The following is a 19,507-nucleotide window of genomic DNA, read 5'->3' on the forward strand; positions in this document are numbered from 1 at the left end:
CTCATGTATTTGGAAGTTAAAAAATATAAATTTGATAAATATGTTGAATTAAATGTAAAGTACCAGTAACATAATTTGTAGGGTATAGCTAAAGACAGTATAATCTTTAATGCATTTATTGGAAAAGAAATGATGAAAATTAGAAAAACAGCAAGATAAACTCAAACAAAGAAAGGAATAATCAATGAATGAAAAACTTACAAGAGAAAGGATCCACAAAGCTAAAAGTTGGTTCTTTGAAAGATCTAATAAAGCTCTGGTGATACTAATCTAAAAAAATAGAAAACACAAATAACCAGTATCAGAAATGAAAAAGGAGACATCACTATAGATTCCACAGAACATAAGACATTATGAACAAATTTATGCAAATAAAAGTGAAAACTTTAGATGAAATCAACAAATTCCTAAAAAATGTAATTACCAAAACCTATTAAAACTCTAGATTATGTACTTCACTGTGAAGTTCTAACAAACATTCATGGAAGAAATAGTCCAATCTTACAAAATCTTCTGTGGAACGGAAAAAAAGGTGCCCAACTCACTTTGTAAAGATACCAATACGCTGATACCAGAACTCTATAAGGAAAAATTACAGACCACCAATCTTACTCATAAAAATAGAGGCAAAATTATATAATAAAACATTAGCAAACCAAATCTAGCAACATAAACAGATAATGCCATTGGGCTTCCCTGGTGGCGCAGTGGTTGAGAGTCCGCCTGCCGATGCAGGGGACACGGGTTCGCGCCCCGGTCCGGGAAGATCCCACGGGCCGCGGAGCGGCTGGGCCCGTGAGCCATGGCCGCTGAGCCTGCGCTCCGCAACGGGAGAGGTCACAACAGTGAGAGGCCCGCGTACCGCAATAAAAAAAAAAAAAAAAAGATAATGCCATGACCACAATGCTTAAGTGGTTTAACACTAGAAACCGACGTATTTCTCCACTTCAACATATGAAAGGGGAAAAAGCAACATTAGATGAAATTGTTAAATTTCGACATTGATTCAAGATGAAACTTACAGCCAAACAGGAAATAGAGAAACTTTTCCACTCTGGTAAAGGATATAAACAAATTGAAAAAACTTACAGCAGAAGTCTTATTTAATGGTGGAACTCTGAAAGGACTCTTTCAGATTTAGAATGAAACAAGAATGTTCATGACTGCCACCATTTTTATTCAGCCAGTGTTGAATTTTTTAGCCAGTGTGTTAAGGCCAAGGAAAAAAAAAAAAAAGGGAAATAGAGAAGAACCAAAACTTGTTCTGTGTACATAGAAATTCAAAGATTTACAGATTAAAGGCTTCCCTGGTGGTGCAGCAGTTAAAAATCCGCCTGCCAGTGCAGGAGACATGGGTTCGAGCCCTGGTCTGGGAAGATCCCACATGCTGCGGAGCAACTAAGCCCGTGTGCCACAACTACTGAGACTGTGCTCTAGAGCCCGCAAGCCACAACTACTGAGCCCACGGCCCACAACTACTGAAGCCCGTGCACCTAGAGCCTGTGCTCCGCAACAAGAGAAGCCGCCTCAACGAGAAGCCCGTGCTCACCGCAGTTAAAGAAAGCCCGCACACAGCGACAAAGACCCAATGCAGCCAAAAATAAATAAATTAAAATAACTAAATTTTAAAAAAAGATTTACAGATTAAGAACTGTTAGACTAAAAAAAAGAAAAATCAATTGCATTTCTTTATATTAGCAAATAATAAAAACAAAAAAGTGAAAATTTTAAACACCATTTTTTTTAAAGCATCCTAAAATACTATGTACCTAGAAATAAATCTTCTAACAAAAGACTTGCAAAATCACTCCAGGGAATATTATAAATCTTCACTGAGAGGTATTTAATCTTATCTCAAACCATACACAAAGGGCTTTCCTGGTCACGCAGTGGTTAAGAATCCGCCTGCCAATGCAGGGGACACGGGTTCGGTCCCTGGTCCGGGAGGATCCCACATGGCGCAGAGCAACTAAGCCCGTGCACCACGACTACTGAGCCTGCGCTCTAGAGCCCGCGAGCCACAACCACTGAAGCCCGCGTGCCTACAGCCCGTGCTCTGCAACAAGAGAAGCCACCACAATGAGAAGCCCGCGCACCGCAACAAAGATCCAATGCAGCCAAAAATAAATAAAACAAATTAAAAAAAACAAAGCCATACACAAAACTCATAGATTATAGACCTAAATGTGAAACGCAAAACAGTAAAACTTTTGGAATAGAGGAACGTATTTTTATGGTATGGGATTTTCATCAACAAATTGATAAATTCAACTGTATTAAAATTAAGAACCTCTGTACATAAACCAAAAAGAGAAAAGACAAGCCTCTGAGTAGAGATTCAAAACACAACTAATGGCAGGCTCATATTTAGACCTTATAAAGAATTCCTTAAAAATGAGACAAAGTCGACAATCACACAGAAAAATGAGTACATAAAAAGACTCAGTGTTTTAAAAAAAAAAAAAAAAAAAAAAAAGATTGTAACAGGCAATTCACCAAAGAGGAAAATGAAACACCACTAAACATGAAAAGATGTTCAACCCCACCAGTGATGGGAAAACACACATTAAAACCACGTGGAATACTCTAGGCAACACCAGACTGGCTAAAAGTTAGAGTGGCAGTGAGATGTGGAAGAACAAGAATCTCCAGCACTGGTGGGAGCGTAAACTGGTACAGCCTCTCTGGAAAACAGCTTGTCACTATCTAGTGACAATCAAAGATATACATACCCTAGGACCCAGCAGTGACGGCCTTTTTTGGGTATGCAATGCCAAAAATAAGTTAAATTTTGAGGGAAAATATCAAAGCAGAGATGTACAAGGTCTCATTGCACGTTACAGCTTTTAAAATTTCTCCTAATTCATCAGGGGTTTAGGATTCCTTAGAGTTCGAAAAACACAGCCTGCGTAGTTTCTCATCCAGTCTTAAGAGGGTTTACAAGAGTTCTAACGTTGTCCCTGGATCCTGGGATGTAAAGATGCAGAGCTACTCCCGGGTGAGATTCAAGTGGTACACTTAAGCCTGTCCCCCCCCACATTCTGGCGGAACTGGTAAGATTACCCCCAATTTGGGAAACGATACATTTATTCATTTCATACCCTCCTGTAGGCGGGTCCTGAGGTAACCCTAAACTTGTAATTCCTCTAATAGACGTCCCTTGATAAGTTAATAATACTATTAGGTTTTCCAAGTAGATCTCCTTTACAGAGTGAGAATTTCAGCCTCAGGTATACTTCTCACTGTAAATTTTAAAATTGGCATTTGGATTTATTAAACACCAATAAAGAATGAAGGATGATTAGAATAAGGGATGCTATTAAGTCCAAAACAATTATTCTATCTCTGGGGACACTGAGGCCATGGGAAGGTACGTCCTCTGACCAAACTGGCCGGTGCCTCTGGGATGAGAAGCGAGGACTCCTGCTTCTCAAGTTAGCCTCCCCTTCACCTATCCACCTGCCCCTGGCTATCCACCCACTCCCAGGGCAGCTCCCCCAACTCTAGCATTCCCATCCTGGTGTCTCTCAATGACTCTCCACACCCAGAGAAACAGGAAGAAGGCTGGAAAGCCCAGAAAAGAAGCCCATGTAGGGAGGGCAGACTGGCCATCAAAACAAAACCAAGGCGTAAAAGGGGACATGATGATGTGGGTCTGTCACCCAACAGAAGCCAGTCACTGTCTCCTTGAGGGAAGAAAATGCGGTCTTGTGCGCAGAATCCTGGCCGTCTCCCCAGGGTCTGGCACACTGCAGGTGGACGCTGAGTACTGGAGACATCAGGGACTGGCAGCACTTTTAAGTGTCAATCAGCAACTGGGCTGAGGCTCCAGCCAAGGTACCAAATTAAGCTACCTTTCCAGAACCTCAGGAGCCTGCAGGGAACAGCAGCAAAGCTGTACGTATCGGGTTGGCTAAAACGTTCATTCAGGTATTTTCCCATAAGATGTCGCGGAAAATCCGGAACGAACTTTCCAGCCAACCCAATATGTGTGTACCTTAGAACATCGGTCCCAGCCTTTTGGGAACCGGGGTCCGGTTTTATGGAAGACAATTTTTCTGTGGACCGGTGGCGGGTGTATGGTTCCGGCAGTAATGCGAGCAACGGGGAGCCCCAGAGGAAGCTCCGCCTGCCGCTCACCTCCTGCTCTGCGGCCTGGTTCCTAACAGGCCGTGGACCAGTACCGGTCTGCGGGCCGGGGGTTGGGGACCCCTGCCCAAGAAATCACACTGATCAGGCCCAGGAAGGGACCACTTACAGCTAAACCTGCTCAGGCTTATCTCAGAAAGTTCCGACCGGTCTCCAGGAAAATTACTGCCTCCTGTTTGGGGGCCACGATCTCCCCTGAGCATTCATCCAAAATCTGCTGGGGACGGTCTGATGACGCAGCAAGGGCAGCTGCCTTGCCTTTGGGATGGGGGGAGGGGAGGAATGAGAGGGAAGGACACACCACAGGACAGCCCAGCAGTTTCAGACTGACCAGAGTTCTAAATCTCTTAATCTGTCAAGACAGTTCCCCGTCTTCGCTCTTTTCTCCTTTTAAAGTCTTGAAGCTTCTCAGTGCAACCCTGGTCTACGGTTCTAAGCACAGCCAGGACAGCCCCAAGGCCAAGGGGAAGACTCAGCTCCTAGCAACCCCACTTGCCCCACCGAACTGCAGCCCTCAGCAGCACCTGCCCCCTACTGGCCCAAGACTGTCCAGGGTGTCACCACCTCCACTCAAGTGCACACTGCATCAAAAGGCACTGCAGAAGCATCCCAAGAGGCCAGTGCGTCCTCAGGATGTGGGTCTGTGGGCTGACCAGACTCCCAGACCCACACACAGCTATGCACCCCTGACCTGTGGAGCCAGTCTGCCAGAAGCGCTTCTCCACATGTCCCCTGAGCAGACCAGGTCTCCTTCCTGAGGGCCGCACAGGGGCAGGCAGGTGCCACCCTCCCTGGAGGCACGACACAACCATGGCATCAGGTGGCAACGCAGGGGGCCTGCACCCTCCGAGGCAGCTGCTTCTGGAACTCGAGAGAGTTCCCACTGGCAGTGCTGAGCAAACTTCCCCATTGCCACCAGCCGCGAGGGCGTAAGCTCACATTTACTCAGCTTTACTGGGCACCACGTTAGGTGCCAGGCACTCAAATACAGGATCTTTTAATCCTCACAATACTCTATTGACATGGATAGCATTATCCCCATTTTATGGACAAAGTGAATGAGGCTAAGTAACTTGCCCAAGGTCACACAGCTGGTGTTAAGTGTAGAATCAGGGACCAAAGAGAGATCGGGCCTCAGCGTTCTCCCCAGAAGCCTTTATGGCCAGCTATGTAAAGGACAGGGTCACACAGATTTACGAATGTGATTAATTTAAGCAATAAAGTCACAACAAATGATTTTCCTGAAACATTGTCCATCTTGAGCACCAGGCACTGAAAGCATGCCTTCTTCAGCCCAAGCTGTAGCCTGTGACCAAGGCCTTCAGACATGCAGGCCAGGGGCCCACAGCCAAGAAAGGGCAATCCTCACGCTCCAGCACTTACCACGACAGAGTCGCTGTGAGTCAGGTCGACGACCACAGGCTCTAAAGATTCACAGGTGAGGTCCACTATTTCATCTCCAGCTTCAAAATAAAGCATTTTAACAAGCTTTAGGAGGAAAGTAAAGGACTATTGCTCTCAGTTTCACTATAAATATGATTACAAACAGAGCACAGTCTCATACCAAACTAAAATCCCTGAAGTACAGAAGCAAAGGGGTGACAGGCAATGAATACTCTTCCAGAATTTTGCTGTGAGTAACAGGGTATGGGCTTTACCAATACACCATCCTGTGTGTCTGTGCGCACGCACACCTCTCCCCGCGTGCTCCCACTGCCACACAGCTAGGCCTCCGTGCCCCGCACCTGCTCAGCTCACTCACAGGGGAGAGGCAGCGACTTACCTGAGGTGGCAATGGGGGGGCGCACATCTGCGGAAGGGACCAAGCATGCTCAGCCTGGGCTTTGGGATGGATCTGTCTGAACCCTCTGCTCCCCTCAGACCTTCGGTCGCGCTTAGCTCTGCCCCTTCATCAGTTACGTTTTAATCTCCATTTAGCTCTCAAGTGCTTCCCACTTGGGTGGACAACAAGGGTCTATTTACTGGTCCCCTAGAACCCCAACCCACCCAAACAGGTCGAGCCTGTTCTGCAACTTGCCTTTGAGCCCTAGAGGACAGCGCACTGTCTACTTGAGCACAGGCCAAGGGGGGCAAGGCACGTGCCCAACGGTCCCCAGCGCTTACATCCAGCAGGCAGAAAGGAAGGGCAGAGTACAACTTCCATTTATAGAAACTGAAACAAGACTTACAACCATGTTTGTTTCTATTATTATTAACATTAAAAAGTAGGAGGGAAGAACTTTTAGAAATGTTTGTTTAATACTCAGGGAGAGTGACTTGTAATACATTTAACATATTCAAACTTGTTTTGTTCTCATGTACTAAAAAGTTTCACAGGAATAAAAACCACAATACATCAAAGATGTCCAACGTAATTTATACAAAATGACTTCACTCTTTTTAAAGAATAGTCCATATATAGACATACCATAATTTACAGAACCGCTCTCTTTCTGATGGACATAATTTTTGGCTCCTACACATAAAAACGGTATTCCAACGGGCAGCTTGTGCATGCAGCCCTGCACACGGGTCTAAGACTGACTGAGGACGCGAAGCGCTGCAGTGGAAAGCAGTGGATCTTGGCCAGGTTGGAGATTCCACCTGTGGGTTTCAGGGTCCCAAATGAGGAGCCTCCTGCACCAGCCTCTCCCGAAGGGTGGCAGAATTCAGACACCAGGGCACCAGCTTTGGGGTGGAGGGGAGGATGGCCCAGGGCTGTGAATTTATGTTAGAAGTGAAGCTCAGAGACCACAGAGACAATACAGAGAACTGCACTCCCCTGAAGGACCCATGAAATCTATAGACAAGTCGCTCGCTTCTCTTCCAATGTCAGTTTTCAGGCATCAGAATTATAAAAACAATCTTACTACCTGCAGAGCTGAGGGACTTGATTCAGGCCATGTGCCACTCCCCTGAGGAGGCAGGAAGAAGGGGAAAAAGCCAATCTGGCCTCTGCCTGCACCAAACTCCTTCCAATACACGCAGCTCTGCCAGCAAGTCTGCCTGCTGGGGCAGAGTTTTGTCTTCACGGAGGAGAGAGGAACAAAGCTGAGCACTTCCCGAGGCCAAGGAAGCTGAGGCACAGTCTCAAGGAGAAAAGGTGGGCCCACGGCCGTCTCCACTTCCACGCTGCACACCCCCGAAAGGCTGGACGCTTAGCCCAGCTGAGGGGCCGTTTCTAAACCTGTGGAGGTCTCAGGGTAACCAAGGGGGCAGCTCTTGCTCACTTTAGCTTTTTAAAGTTGCGAACGGTAGGCGAGTCTGAGACTGTAGGTCTTATAAATACACTGATATAAGCTAAACCTCGTATAGTGTTCTGTGCCAAGCACTGTTCTAAGTGTTCTGTGTCATTGACTCATTTCAGTGCTATGACAACTCTACGCAGCAGCTACTGCGTATATATGCACAGTATTATCCCCCGTTTCAGATGAGGAAACTAAGGCTGAGTTACAGGTTGTGTAACTTGCACAAGGCCCGTGGCTGGTGGGTGGCATGCTGGGCGTATGTGCTCACTCATGCCCAGTGTCACTGGCAATCTTACCGCTTTCCACAAGTTCTATGGGTTCTGCCTCCAGGGCCATCTCAGGGGGGGAGGATGCTTCTCGAGTTCGCTTCTGGGCTTGTCTAGAATTTACTGTTCCTCCACGACGCTTTCTCTGAGGGTATCGGGGGGGGAAAAGAAACAGTTACATAAGCTCCTGACCAGTAAGATTTCAGCCAGAAGAATAAAAAGATCAACTCATTAAGAAGAAAAGGAGGCCAGTGAGCAGACCTGAGGTCGGGGTCCTTTCAAAACTTGAGATTCTACAACACTGAACGTTTACAGAGAGAAATCATCTAGAACATATAGTGAATACAAATTCTATAAAGTAAAATTTTTATTATAAAGACTATTGGTCTGTCAAAAGTACATGATACATAACTCTATGGAAGTCTCTGGTCCAGGATGCGATTTGGCCAGAAACCCCTTCTTTTAACCAAAAGTTACAGACCTATTTTCCTTGGATTTGTATTTGGCCTCACTGACCCCTTTCTGTTTTTCAGCCCAAAGCCCTTCAGTTTCCCAAGTTTCTATTCACTGTGAAAAGTGGGTCTTTCTTTGGGAAAGGTTTCTGACCTCTAACCTTTCAGGATACTATCAAGTTGTAGTATACACCCTAATAATCACCCACCACAGCTCCAAGAACCAAAGTTTTATTTTTTTTTCTTGTGATAGGAACTTTAAAAAAATTTTTTTCATTGTAGTTGATTTACAATGTTGTGCAGTTTCTGCTATACAGCAAAGGGAATTAGTTACACATATACATATATCCACTCTTTTTTTAAGATTCTTTTCCATAAAGATCATTATAGTGTGTTGAGTAGAGTTCCCTGTGCTGTACAGTAGGTACTCTAAGAACCAAAGTTTTTAAAAGGCTGTTCCCAGGGGCTGCCTGAGAGACATGCCTTCTGGAAGGTCTGAGCTGTTAATCAGCCTATCTGCAGCCCAGGCTCCCTGAACCAGCCTTTCTTCCACGTACTTGAGCTGGTTTACCAATACGCTCCAGCATTTCTGGCCTGGCTGGGGCCCGGCTGGCCCTGACGGATGAGTTGAGAACCCGCCCCCTGCCATCTTCCTCAAGAGACAGAGCCTCCCAACTGACCCCAGCTTCATCACTCCCACCCTGTACGGCCCCACCCAAACCCGGCTCCCTGTGTTTCGGAGCTTCTTCTCCCCCCTGGCCTGTCCCGCTCCTCAGTGGCACCGGGCCTGCTCTGCTTCACACTGGGCGATGTGGGGCAGTTACTTCACTACTAAGTCTGAACTTCCTCACCAGTACCAGACTCACAGAGCTCTCCTAAGGATGAGGTGACATGCTGTATGTACAGTACTGAGTGCTGTCGGAAGATAGCATTACTACCCTAGTTCCTTATACGCCTTACCAGGCAACCTATCCCTGGAAACGCTGGAGGACAGGCAAGGTCCATGAGATTTGCACAAGACTCAGGAACACCCATCACCCAGCCCAACTCTCTGGCAACAGAGAGAAGCCTGATTCCGTTTGTGCTCTGACTCTCTATCAAATGGCAGCTTGAGAAGTTTCGGAAATGTAGCTGGGTTTAGCAACTCCCACGGATCTAAGGAACAGGGAAGCATCCCCAGGAAGGCCCAGAGACAAGCGACAGCAGCTGTTCCGAACGGTCCAGAGAGGAGCTGTTCTGTCCCTCCAGGGAGCTGGCACCCAGGCCTGAGTCCACTACCTGGTGTTTATATGAGTTTCCCCAGCAGCTACCAGATTACTTAGGGCTCCTTAACTTTTACCCCATTCTCTTTGAAGTTGCCCTTGTATCTTCCATCCTCTGAAAAGGGCCCAATCTGTCTTAGCAGACACTGCTAAACAGACCCCTTCATGCCCCTACCTGTGCAGCTTTTCCACTGAGGGAGGTAAGAAACAGTCATAGGTCCTAGCCAAAGTCCAGGTGCTGAACCCTAAAAACCCCGTCGTGGTCACTGTAGCAATGTGTCCTGCCAACACTCACCCCGGCCCAACAGCAGTCCTTTCCTGGCTGCTCTTTCAGCCTCTCCCTGCCCTTAACCTGGCATCCTTCCCAGCCTGGACCACCCAACCCTTTCCCTTCTTCACTCAGCCAATTCTTACACAGCTTTCAGGAAACTACTCAATTGTGAGCTCCATTATGAGGACATTCCCCATCCTCTCCGGCTGACCATCTCATGACCTCCTCTTCTTCCCTCTCCCCCCAAGAAGCCTCCAGAACTGCTACTCCACCTCCTCTTCCACCTGTACTCCCTGAGGGCAGGGAGGAGGTGGCTGTTAGCACAGGGCCAGGTTCAAGAAACCCTAGAATATGGGAAAAGACTTTGCCCCCTCTGCCTTCCTATTATTCTTGTCACGCTCTCCTGCTTTTTAACAGCAGAGCCCTCACAGCTTCCGGTTAAAACCGACCATCTGATCACCACCACACAAGTTATTCACACCACTCTGAGAAAATTTTAACCAAATTCTTCACACACTCTTCTAAGAGGCTACACTGCTCTGTCTGTTTAGATCCTGCCTGGGCAGAGCGTGGGCTTCTGAGGCGAGGTGCCCAGGCTTCGGAGGTTTCCCTGCAGGTGAACTGTGGTGGCAACCTGCAGATATGGGACCACGATGGGAGGTCATCTGCCCTTTAAAAAGGTAGGTCCAGGGAAACAAAGGCCCTTTTGTGTAAGAATGTCAACAGTGGGTCTGGAACACCGTGGGGACCGGGAGTGGTCGGAAGGGATGGGCCAAGGGGAGGGGATGGGGGTCGGTGAACAGAGTCTACAGGATTTCTACCACGGTTTCTATCACCCTGGGAACCGTTTTTTCAGCCTTATCCTGCACCCCCCACCCAACACCATTCACAGCACTTCTGAAACCTGGAAAGAGAGTATGAGTTTCACATCTGGTCCACCTGATGTGAATGCGCTATCTCAGAAAACAGCTGTTTTGAGTTTAGATCATATGAGCAGCCTTGTTAGTAGGGAGTAAAGTGGGGAGGGGGACCTTCAAGCACTCTCCGGACTCAAGGGGCTCCAGGTGACATCTGGGTTACACCAAACCAGAGCTGCCCCTGCAGTCTGATAAAAGCTCTGAACAGGAGTTACAGTGACTTACCAACTCTGGCCACTGACCATAAGAAAACTCACCGAGGATTATGACCACTACCGACGCTCACATCGGACCAAGAACTCCACAGGGAAAAGAAATGGAAGGAAAATCGGAAAATTGGGCTGTAAATAATTAGATAAACCAGTGCCCTAATACTTCTGGGACACCGACAGCTGCCCTGGAGGTACAGAACTTCAAAACCCTCAACCATCCTCAGCCTTCTGTCTTTACGGCACCACCCAAAACGCCGGTGTAACTACCAGAAGGTCTGCTACACTCCTTTAAGAACTAGTGTTACTAAGAAGCACCTTTATGGTACTCTCATTAAGGTACACAAGGAATAAAGTAATTGTTTAGCCTGAAAAAATAACATGCATGAACTTACAAAACTCACCGTACTCATTGTGCTCTGTGGTTCCAACCTAGAGAGAAGGACGTGACCTACACCAAGATCTGCAGGGAGGCTGAATGCCTCAACCTCTCATGCCTGCTCATTACTCATCCTCTGGCTAGCATAGGAATTTAGAGCCAAATAGATTTCCAGTATCTTCAAGCCCTGAAAAACAAAGATAATCAAGTTGATAAATGCTGCCCCCTGCACCATCGACAGCAAAGCTCAGTTCAATCATTTACTGGTCCTTTCTGTCAGCTGCGAGCTTTGCTGAACACTTTATGCAATTTATGTCCTTAATCCACGTTCTTCTTAGAAAGTAAGCATTCTTGTAAAATACAGGACTACCTGACCCCAAAGCCCACAGTTGGAAACATTATGCCACCTCTTGCCCTCCTTTCTGGCCGTTGAAACCCCCGCAGATTCTTCAGCCCGTGGCCCCCGCCCTGCCTATCTGGACTCGCCCCTGTGAGGCCCAGTTCAAAGATGGGCTCTGGCTTTTGTCCAAGCTTGTGCCCACCCCCTCCCCAGGCTGTGCTAGGAGACAGTGCAAATGGCAGGGGCCCAACCAGCTGCTGGTCATTGCATGATTTGCTCTGGTTAAATCCAGGCAGCCAGAATGGTGATGTTCTGTGACCCACTGGGGGAGCAGGCAGAGGAGATAGACCCCTGGTCTCTCAGTTATGAAAGGAGATATCCTGAACCCTGTTGCACAATCTGTGCGGATATGGCTTGCCTCACTCAGGCTTAAGAAAGCAGCTACTGCGCCATTACTTTGACTGTGCGAGGCTGGGGACCCAGAGCTCACAGCCTTCAGTTCATAGCTTCCATGGAAACCCCTCCACCCCACAAAAAAACAACAAAAAAAAAAAACAACAAAAAAATCCACTCCTGCACAGTCTTGTACTAGCTTCTGCGAAAAGACAAGAGAATCAGAACTGCTTACACATGACCTCACCAACACCTAGCAACCAGGAAGGAACAGAGATTCCTAGGCCAGCACAAAGCCCAGAGCCCAGAGCCTCTGCCTCTTCCCAACGACTGGGAACTGTTGCTCTCTGGAGGAGCTGATAATTTAGGGGAGTAGATGAGAGCCACCAACCCTGATCCACCCTGTGTGCCCAGCTGAGACTTCTGTCACTGGCAACACGAGTAGAGAAAAACCAAGAAACTGTGGATTGGGAAGCCAAGCAGGTTCCAGGAAGAGCAGAGAAGGCAGCAGATGTGGAGGCTACTAGAGAATGAGAGGCCCTTGGATTCACTCAGGGCCCACTGGAAGGTGGCAACTAACCACGATAAATCAGTGTTCAGGGATGCAGTGAGTAAAGCAGCAAATGAGAAGCAAAAACGTGGAGCCAGAAGTCAGGGTGTAATCCGTGTATAAGTCAGGGTGTAATCCGTGTAGAAGAGCTTCTAGTGGGGGAGGGCCTGAGCTCAGGGCAAGGCTGAGGGACCAGAGGAGAGTCAAAGCAAGGAGAAGGCTCTGTGGTCACCCGGTCCTGGGCGATAGTGGCTTGGACGTCAGGCTCACCTGGAAGGCTTGTTAAACTAGATTCTGATTCAGCAGGTCTGGGATGGGGCTCAAAACTCTGCACTCCTAAGCAATTCTGACAGTTCTGCTCCAGAGACTACAGCACGGGAACCAATGGCCTAGGACAATGGCCTCGGAGCTGGGGAGAACTAGTCGTATCTGAGCAAAATTAATGCAGGACCACTCTCAGACCCATCTTTCTTCTCATCTCCAGTGCCGCTACCTCCTCCAAACGACTGCCCATCTCCTGGTACCCTTCTACCCTACTGCCAACGCATCTCTCTAAAACATACAGCCGACACCCAAAGCCTTTCCCTGGTTCCCCATCACGTCCTAACTCCTAAGCATGGCCTGTGGAGGCAAGCTGGCCTTACAGTTAGAGCACATCTCCAGAGCCAGACAGCTTGGACAGGGGTCAGGCCTCCAAAACCCCTACTGTGACCTTGGGCGAAACACTGAAATTCTCTGTGCCTTACTTCCTTATCTGTAGAACAAGACAGCACCCACCTCAATGGGTGTGTGAGGATTACAGGAGTTAATGCAAAGAGCACTTGGACCAGTATGCACTTTTTAAAAGCTCAAGGACTGTGGGTGGGTATCACTGACTTGTTCTGCCAGCACCAGCCTTGCAGTCTCTCCAAAGGTACCGCCCACTGAACAGCTCCACCCCTTTGCTCAAGCCCAAAAGTGCTGTGCAACACTGCACCCAATCCAGCTTTAAAAAAGAACCCATGACTGCACATCTCCCCACCTCATTCACTTATCAGTATAGCTCCTGCCCCGGAATACAGTGATGAATAAATCCAGCCACCAGCTCCTATCCGGGGGTGGCTGCTGGCAGGCAGCTCAGCTGCGGTAACTGGGGCATATGAGCCAGGTGCAAAAGAAACCAGGAGGACAAGGAGAGGCCAGAGGAGGTTTGCCAGGAGAAGACACATTAAAGGGACTGCCCAGATAGCCTCATCCACCAGAGGGCAGACAGCAGAAGCAACAAAAACTACAATCCTGCAGCCTGTGGAACAAAAACCTCATTCACAGAAAGATAAACAAGATGAAAAGGCAGAAGGGTATGTACCAGATGAAGGAACAAGATAAAACCCCAGAAAAACAACTAAATGAAGTGGAGATGCGCAACCTTCCAGAAAAAGAATTCAGAATAATGATAGTGAAGATGATCCACGATCTCAGAAAAAGCATGGAGGCAAAGATCGAGAAGATGCAAGAAATGTTTAACAAAGACCCATAAGAATTAAAGAACAAACAAGAGATGAACAATACAATAACTGAAATGAAAAATACACTAGAAGGAATCAATCGCAGAATAACTGAGGCAGAAGAACGGATAAGTGACCTGGAAGACAGAATGGCGGAATTCACTGCTGTGGAAGAGAATAAAGAAAACAGAATGAAAAAAAATGAAGACAGCCTAAGAGGCCTCTGGGACAACATTAAACACAACAACATTCGCATCATAGGGGTCCCAGAAGGAGAAGAGAGAGAGAATGAAGTGGAGATGCGCAACCTTCCAGAAAAAGAATTCAGAATAATGATAGTGAAGATGATCCACGATCTCAGAAAAAGCATGGAGGCAAAGATCGAGAAGATGCAAGAAATGTTTAACAAAGACCCATAAGAATTAAAGAACAAACAAGAGATGAACAATACAATAACTGAAATGAAAAATACACTAGAAGGAATCAATCGCAGAATAACTGAGGCAGAAGAACGGATAAGTGACCTGGAAGACAGAATGGCGGAATTCACTGCTGTGGAAGAGAATAAAGAAAACAGAATGAAAAAAAATGAAGACAGCCTAAGAGGCCTCTGGGACAACATTAAACACAACAACATTCGCATCATAGGGGTCCCAGAAGGAGAAGAGAGAGAGAAAGGTCCCGAGAAAATATCTGAAGAGATTATAGTTGAAAACTTCCTTAACATGGGAAAGGAAGTAGCCACCCAAGTCCAGGAAGCTCAGAGAGTCCCAGGCAGGATAAACCCAAGGAAAAACATGCCGAGACACATAGTAATCAAATTGACAAAAATTAAAGACAAAGAAAAATTACTGAAAGCAGCAAGGGAAAAACAACAAATAACATACAAGAGAACACCCATAAGGTTAACAGCTGGTTTCTCAGCAGAAACTCTACAAGCCAGAAGGGAGGGGCATGACATATTTAACTGATGAAAGGGAAGAACCTACAACCAAGATTACTCCACCAGGCAAGGATCTCATTCAGATTCGATGGAGAAATCAAAAGCTTTACAGACAATTAAAAGCTAAGAGAATTCAGTACCACCAAACCAGCTCTACAACCAATGCTAAAGGAACTTCTCTAACTGGGAAACACAAGAGAAGAAAAGGACCTACAAAAGCAAACCCATAACAATTAAGGAAATGGTAATAGGAACATACATATCGATAATTACCCTAAACGTGAATGGATTAAATGCTCCAACCAAAAGACACAGGCTCACTGAATGGATACAAAAACAAGACCCAAATATATGCTGTCTACAAGAGACCCACTTCAGACCTAGGGACACAAACAGACTGAAAGTGAGGGGATGAAAAAAGATAGTCCATGCAAATGGAAATCACAACAAAGCTGGAGTAGCAATACTCATATCAGAGAGAACAGACTTTAAAATAAAGACTGTTACAAGAAACAAGGAAAGATACTACATAATGGTGAAGGAATCAATCCAAGATGACGATACAACAATTATAAACATATATGCACCCAACACAGGAGCACCTCAATACATAAGGCAGCCGGTAACAGCCATAAAACAGGAAATCGACAGTAATACAATAATAGTGGGGGACTTTAACACCTCACTTACACCAATGGACAGATCATCCAAACAGAAAATTTATTAATTTTTATAAATTTATAAATTTATAAATTTTTAATTTATTAATTTTGTGTTTCCCTATTAGGAAACACAAGCTTTAAATGACACAACAGACCAGATAGATTTAATTGATATTTACAAGACATTCCATCCGAAAATAGCAGATTACACTTTCTTCTCATGTGCGCACGGAACATTCTCCAGGATAGATCTCGTCTTGGGTCACAAATCAAATCTCAGTAAATTTAAGAAAATTGAAATCATATCAAGCATCTTTTCTGACCACACCATGAGATCAGAAATCAATTACAGGGAAAAAAACACAAACACATGAAGGCTAAACGGTATGTTACTAAATAACCAAGAGATCACTGAAGAAATCAAAGAGGAAATCAAAAAATACCTAGAGACAAATGACAACGAAAACACGACGATCCAAAACCTATGGGATGCAGCAAAAGCAGTTCTAAGAGGTAGGTTTATAGCAATACACGCCTACCTCAAGAAACAAGAAAAATCTCAAATAAACAATCTAACTTTACACCTAAAGGAACTAGAGAAAGAAGAACAAACAAAACCCAAAGTTAGTAGAAGGAAAAAAATCATAAAGATCAGAGAAGAAATAAATGAAACAGAAAAGAAGAACACAATAGCAAAGATCAATAAAACTAAAAGTTGGTTCTTTGAGAAGATAAACAAAATTGATAAACCTTTAGCCAGACTCTAAGAAAAAAAGGGAGGATTTAAATCAATAAAATTATAAAGAAAAAGGAGAAATTACAACTGACACCGCAGAAATACAAAGGATCCTAAGAGACTACTACAAGCAACTCTATGCCAATAAAATGGACAACCTGGAAGAAATGGACAAATTCTTAGAAAGGTATAAACGTTCAAGACTGAACCAGGAAGAATTAGAAAATATGAACAGACTAATCACAACTAATGAAATCGAAACTGTGATTTAAAATCTTCCAACAGGGCTTCCCTGGTGGCGCAGTGGTTGCGAGTCTGCCTGCCGATGCAGGGGACATGGGTTTGTGCCCCGGTCCGGGAAGATCCCACATGCCGCGGAGCGGCTGGGCCCGTGAGCCATGGCCGCTGAGCCTGTGCTCCGCAACAGGAGAGGCCACAACAGTGAGAGGCCCTCGTACCACAAAAAAAATAAAAAAATAAAATAAAATAAAATCTTCCAACAAACAAAAGTCCAGGACCAGATAGATGGCTTCACAGGTGAATTCTATCAAACACTTAGAGAAGAGCTAACACCCATCCTTCTCAAACTCTTCCAAAAAATTGCAGAGGAAGGAACACTCCCAAACTCATTCTATGATGCCACCACCACCCTGATACCAAAACCAGACAAAGGTACTACAAAAAAAGAAAATTAAAGACCAATATCACTGATGAATATAGATGCAAAAATCCTCAACAAAATACTAGCCAACAGAATCCAACAACACATTAAAAGGATCATACACCATGATCAAGTGGGATTTATCCCAAGGATGCAAGGATTCTTCAATATATGCAAATCAATCAATGGGATACACCATATTAACAAATTGAAGGGTAAAAACCATATGATCATCTCAATAGATGCAGAAAAAGCTTTTGACAAATTTCAACACCCATTTATGATAAAACTCTCCAGAAAGTGGGCATAGAGGGAATCTACCTCAACATAGTGAAGGCCATATACGACAAACCCAAGGCAAAGATCATTCTCAATGGTGAAAAACAGAAAGCATTTCCTCTAAGATCAGGAACAAGAGAAGGATGTCCACTCTCGCCACTATTATTCAACATAGTTTTGGAAGTCCAAGCCACGGCAATCAGAGAAGAAAAAGAAAAAGTAAAACTGTCACTGTTTGCAGATGACATACTATACATAAAGAATCCTAAAGGTGCCACCAGAAAACTACCAGAGCTAATCAATGAATTTGGTAAAGTAGCAGGATACAAAATTAATGCACAGAAATCTCCTGCATTCCTATACACTAATGATGAAAATCTGAAAGAGAAATTAAGGAAACACCCTCATTTACCACTGCAACAAAAAGAATAAAATACCTAGGAATAAACCTACCTAGGGAGACAAAAGACCTGTATGCAGAAAACTATAAGACAATGATGAAAGAAATCAAAGATGATACAAACAGATGGAGAGACATACCATGTTCTTGGATTGGAAGAATCAACATTGTGAAAATGACTATACCACCCAAAGCAATCTACAGAGTCAATGCCATCCCTAAGAAATTACCAATGGCATTTTTTACAGAACTAGAACAAAAAATCTTTACATTTGTATGGAGACACAAAAGACCCCGAATAGCCAAAGCAGTCCTGAGGGAAAAAAAACGGAGCTGGAGGAATCAGACTCCCTAACTTCAGACTACACTACAAAGCTACAGTAATCAAGACAGTATGGTACTGGCACAAAAAGAGAAATATAGATCAGTGGAACAGAAGAGAAAACCCAGAGATAAACCCACACACATGTGGTCACCTTATCTTTGATAAAGGAGGCAAGAATATACAATGGAGAAAAGGCAACCTCTTCAATAAGTGGTGCTAGGAAAACTGGACAGCTACATGTAAAAGAATGAAATTAGAACACTCCCTAACACCATACACACACAAAAAACTAAAAATGGATTAAAGACCTAAATGTAAGGCCAGACACCATAAAACTCTTAAAGGAAAACATAGGAAGAACACTCTTTGACATAAATCAAGATTTTTTTTTGATCCAACAGCAAGATGTTTTTTGATCCACCTCCCCAAGTAATGGAAATAAAAACAAAAATAAACAAATGGGACCTAATGAAACTTAAAACCTTTTGCAAAGCAAAGGAAGCTACAAACAAGATTAAAAGACAACCTCAGAATGGGAGAAAATATCTGCAAATGAATCAACGGACAAAGGATTAATCTCCAAAATATATAAACAGCTCATGCAGCTCAATATCAAAAAACCAAACAACCCAATCCAAAAATGGGCAGAAGACCTACACTATGGAGAACAGTATGGAGGTTCCTTAAAAAACTAAAAATAGAATTACCATATGATCCAGCAATCCCACTACTAGGCATATACCCAGAGAAAACCACAATTCAAAAAGACACATACACCCCAATGTTCACTGCAGCATATTTACAATAGCCAGGTCATGGAAGCAACCTAAATGCCCACTGAAAGAGAAATGGATAAAGAAGATGTGGTACATATATACGATGGAATATTACTCAGCCATAAAAAGGAATGAAATTGGATCATTTGTAGAGACATGGATGAACCCAGAGACTGTCAAACAGAGTGAAGTCAGAAAGAGAAAAAAAATACCGTATATTAACACATATATGTGGAACCTAGAAAAGTGGTACAGATCTGGTTTGCAGGGCAGAAATTGAGACACAGAAGTAGGGAAAAAACGTATCGACACCAAGGGGGAAAAGTGGCGGCGCGGGTGGTGGTGTCATGAATTGCGAGATTAGGATTGACATGTATACGCTAATACTTTTAAAATGGACAATAAGAATCTGCTATATAAAAAAACAGATTAAATAAAATTCAAAAAAGGATTAAGAAAATAAAGATAAAAGGACTGCCCAGCCAGCTGAGCCTCTTTCTCCAGCACATGGTGGTCTGCATCCGTGCATGCCCCCCATCCCCCATTATCCACTCAGTGGTTTAGAGAGAGTTATCTCTTCACCAGGTCACTCTCTCCAGGCTGGCCCACAGGTGCTCTCACTCGAGAATGGCACAAACGCTTCCCAAAGCAACACCACCCGAGATGAGGACAGGACACCTGGCTTGAACAGAAGGTGTTCAAGCCAGGTGTCCTGAACACCTCAACAGTCACTCAGGACTCACAAGACCAGATCACACATAGTCCCAGATCCACCGTACTTCCTGTTGCTAACCACAAGAAGTAT

General features: G+C 44.9%; 1 protein-coding gene across 1 annotated transcript in view; it reads right to left on the minus strand.

The window, feature by feature from the left end:
• RNF4 (ring finger protein 4) overlaps positions 1–19,507 on the minus strand; it is a 42,479-nt gene that overhangs the window by 11,649 nt on the left and 11,323 nt on the right. The window contains exons 2-5 of the mRNA XM_007105077.3: positions 11,179–11,340; positions 7,694–7,808; positions 5,533–5,612; positions 202–270 (exon numbers count right to left, since the gene is read on the minus strand). Of these exons, the coding sequence (XP_007105139.1) occupies positions 202–270; positions 5,533–5,612; positions 7,694–7,808; positions 11,179–11,187 (273 nt within the window). The 5' untranslated portion in view covers positions 11,188–11,340. The remainder of the gene's footprint in view (positions 1–201; positions 271–5,532; positions 5,613–7,693; positions 7,809–11,178; positions 11,341–19,507) is intronic.

This window comes from Physeter macrocephalus, chromosome 7 (genome assembly GCF_002837175.3).
Source record: "Physeter macrocephalus isolate SW-GA chromosome 7, ASM283717v5, whole genome shotgun sequence".
Taxonomy (NCBI): Eukaryota; Metazoa; Chordata; class Mammalia; order Artiodactyla; family Physeteridae; genus Physeter; species Physeter macrocephalus.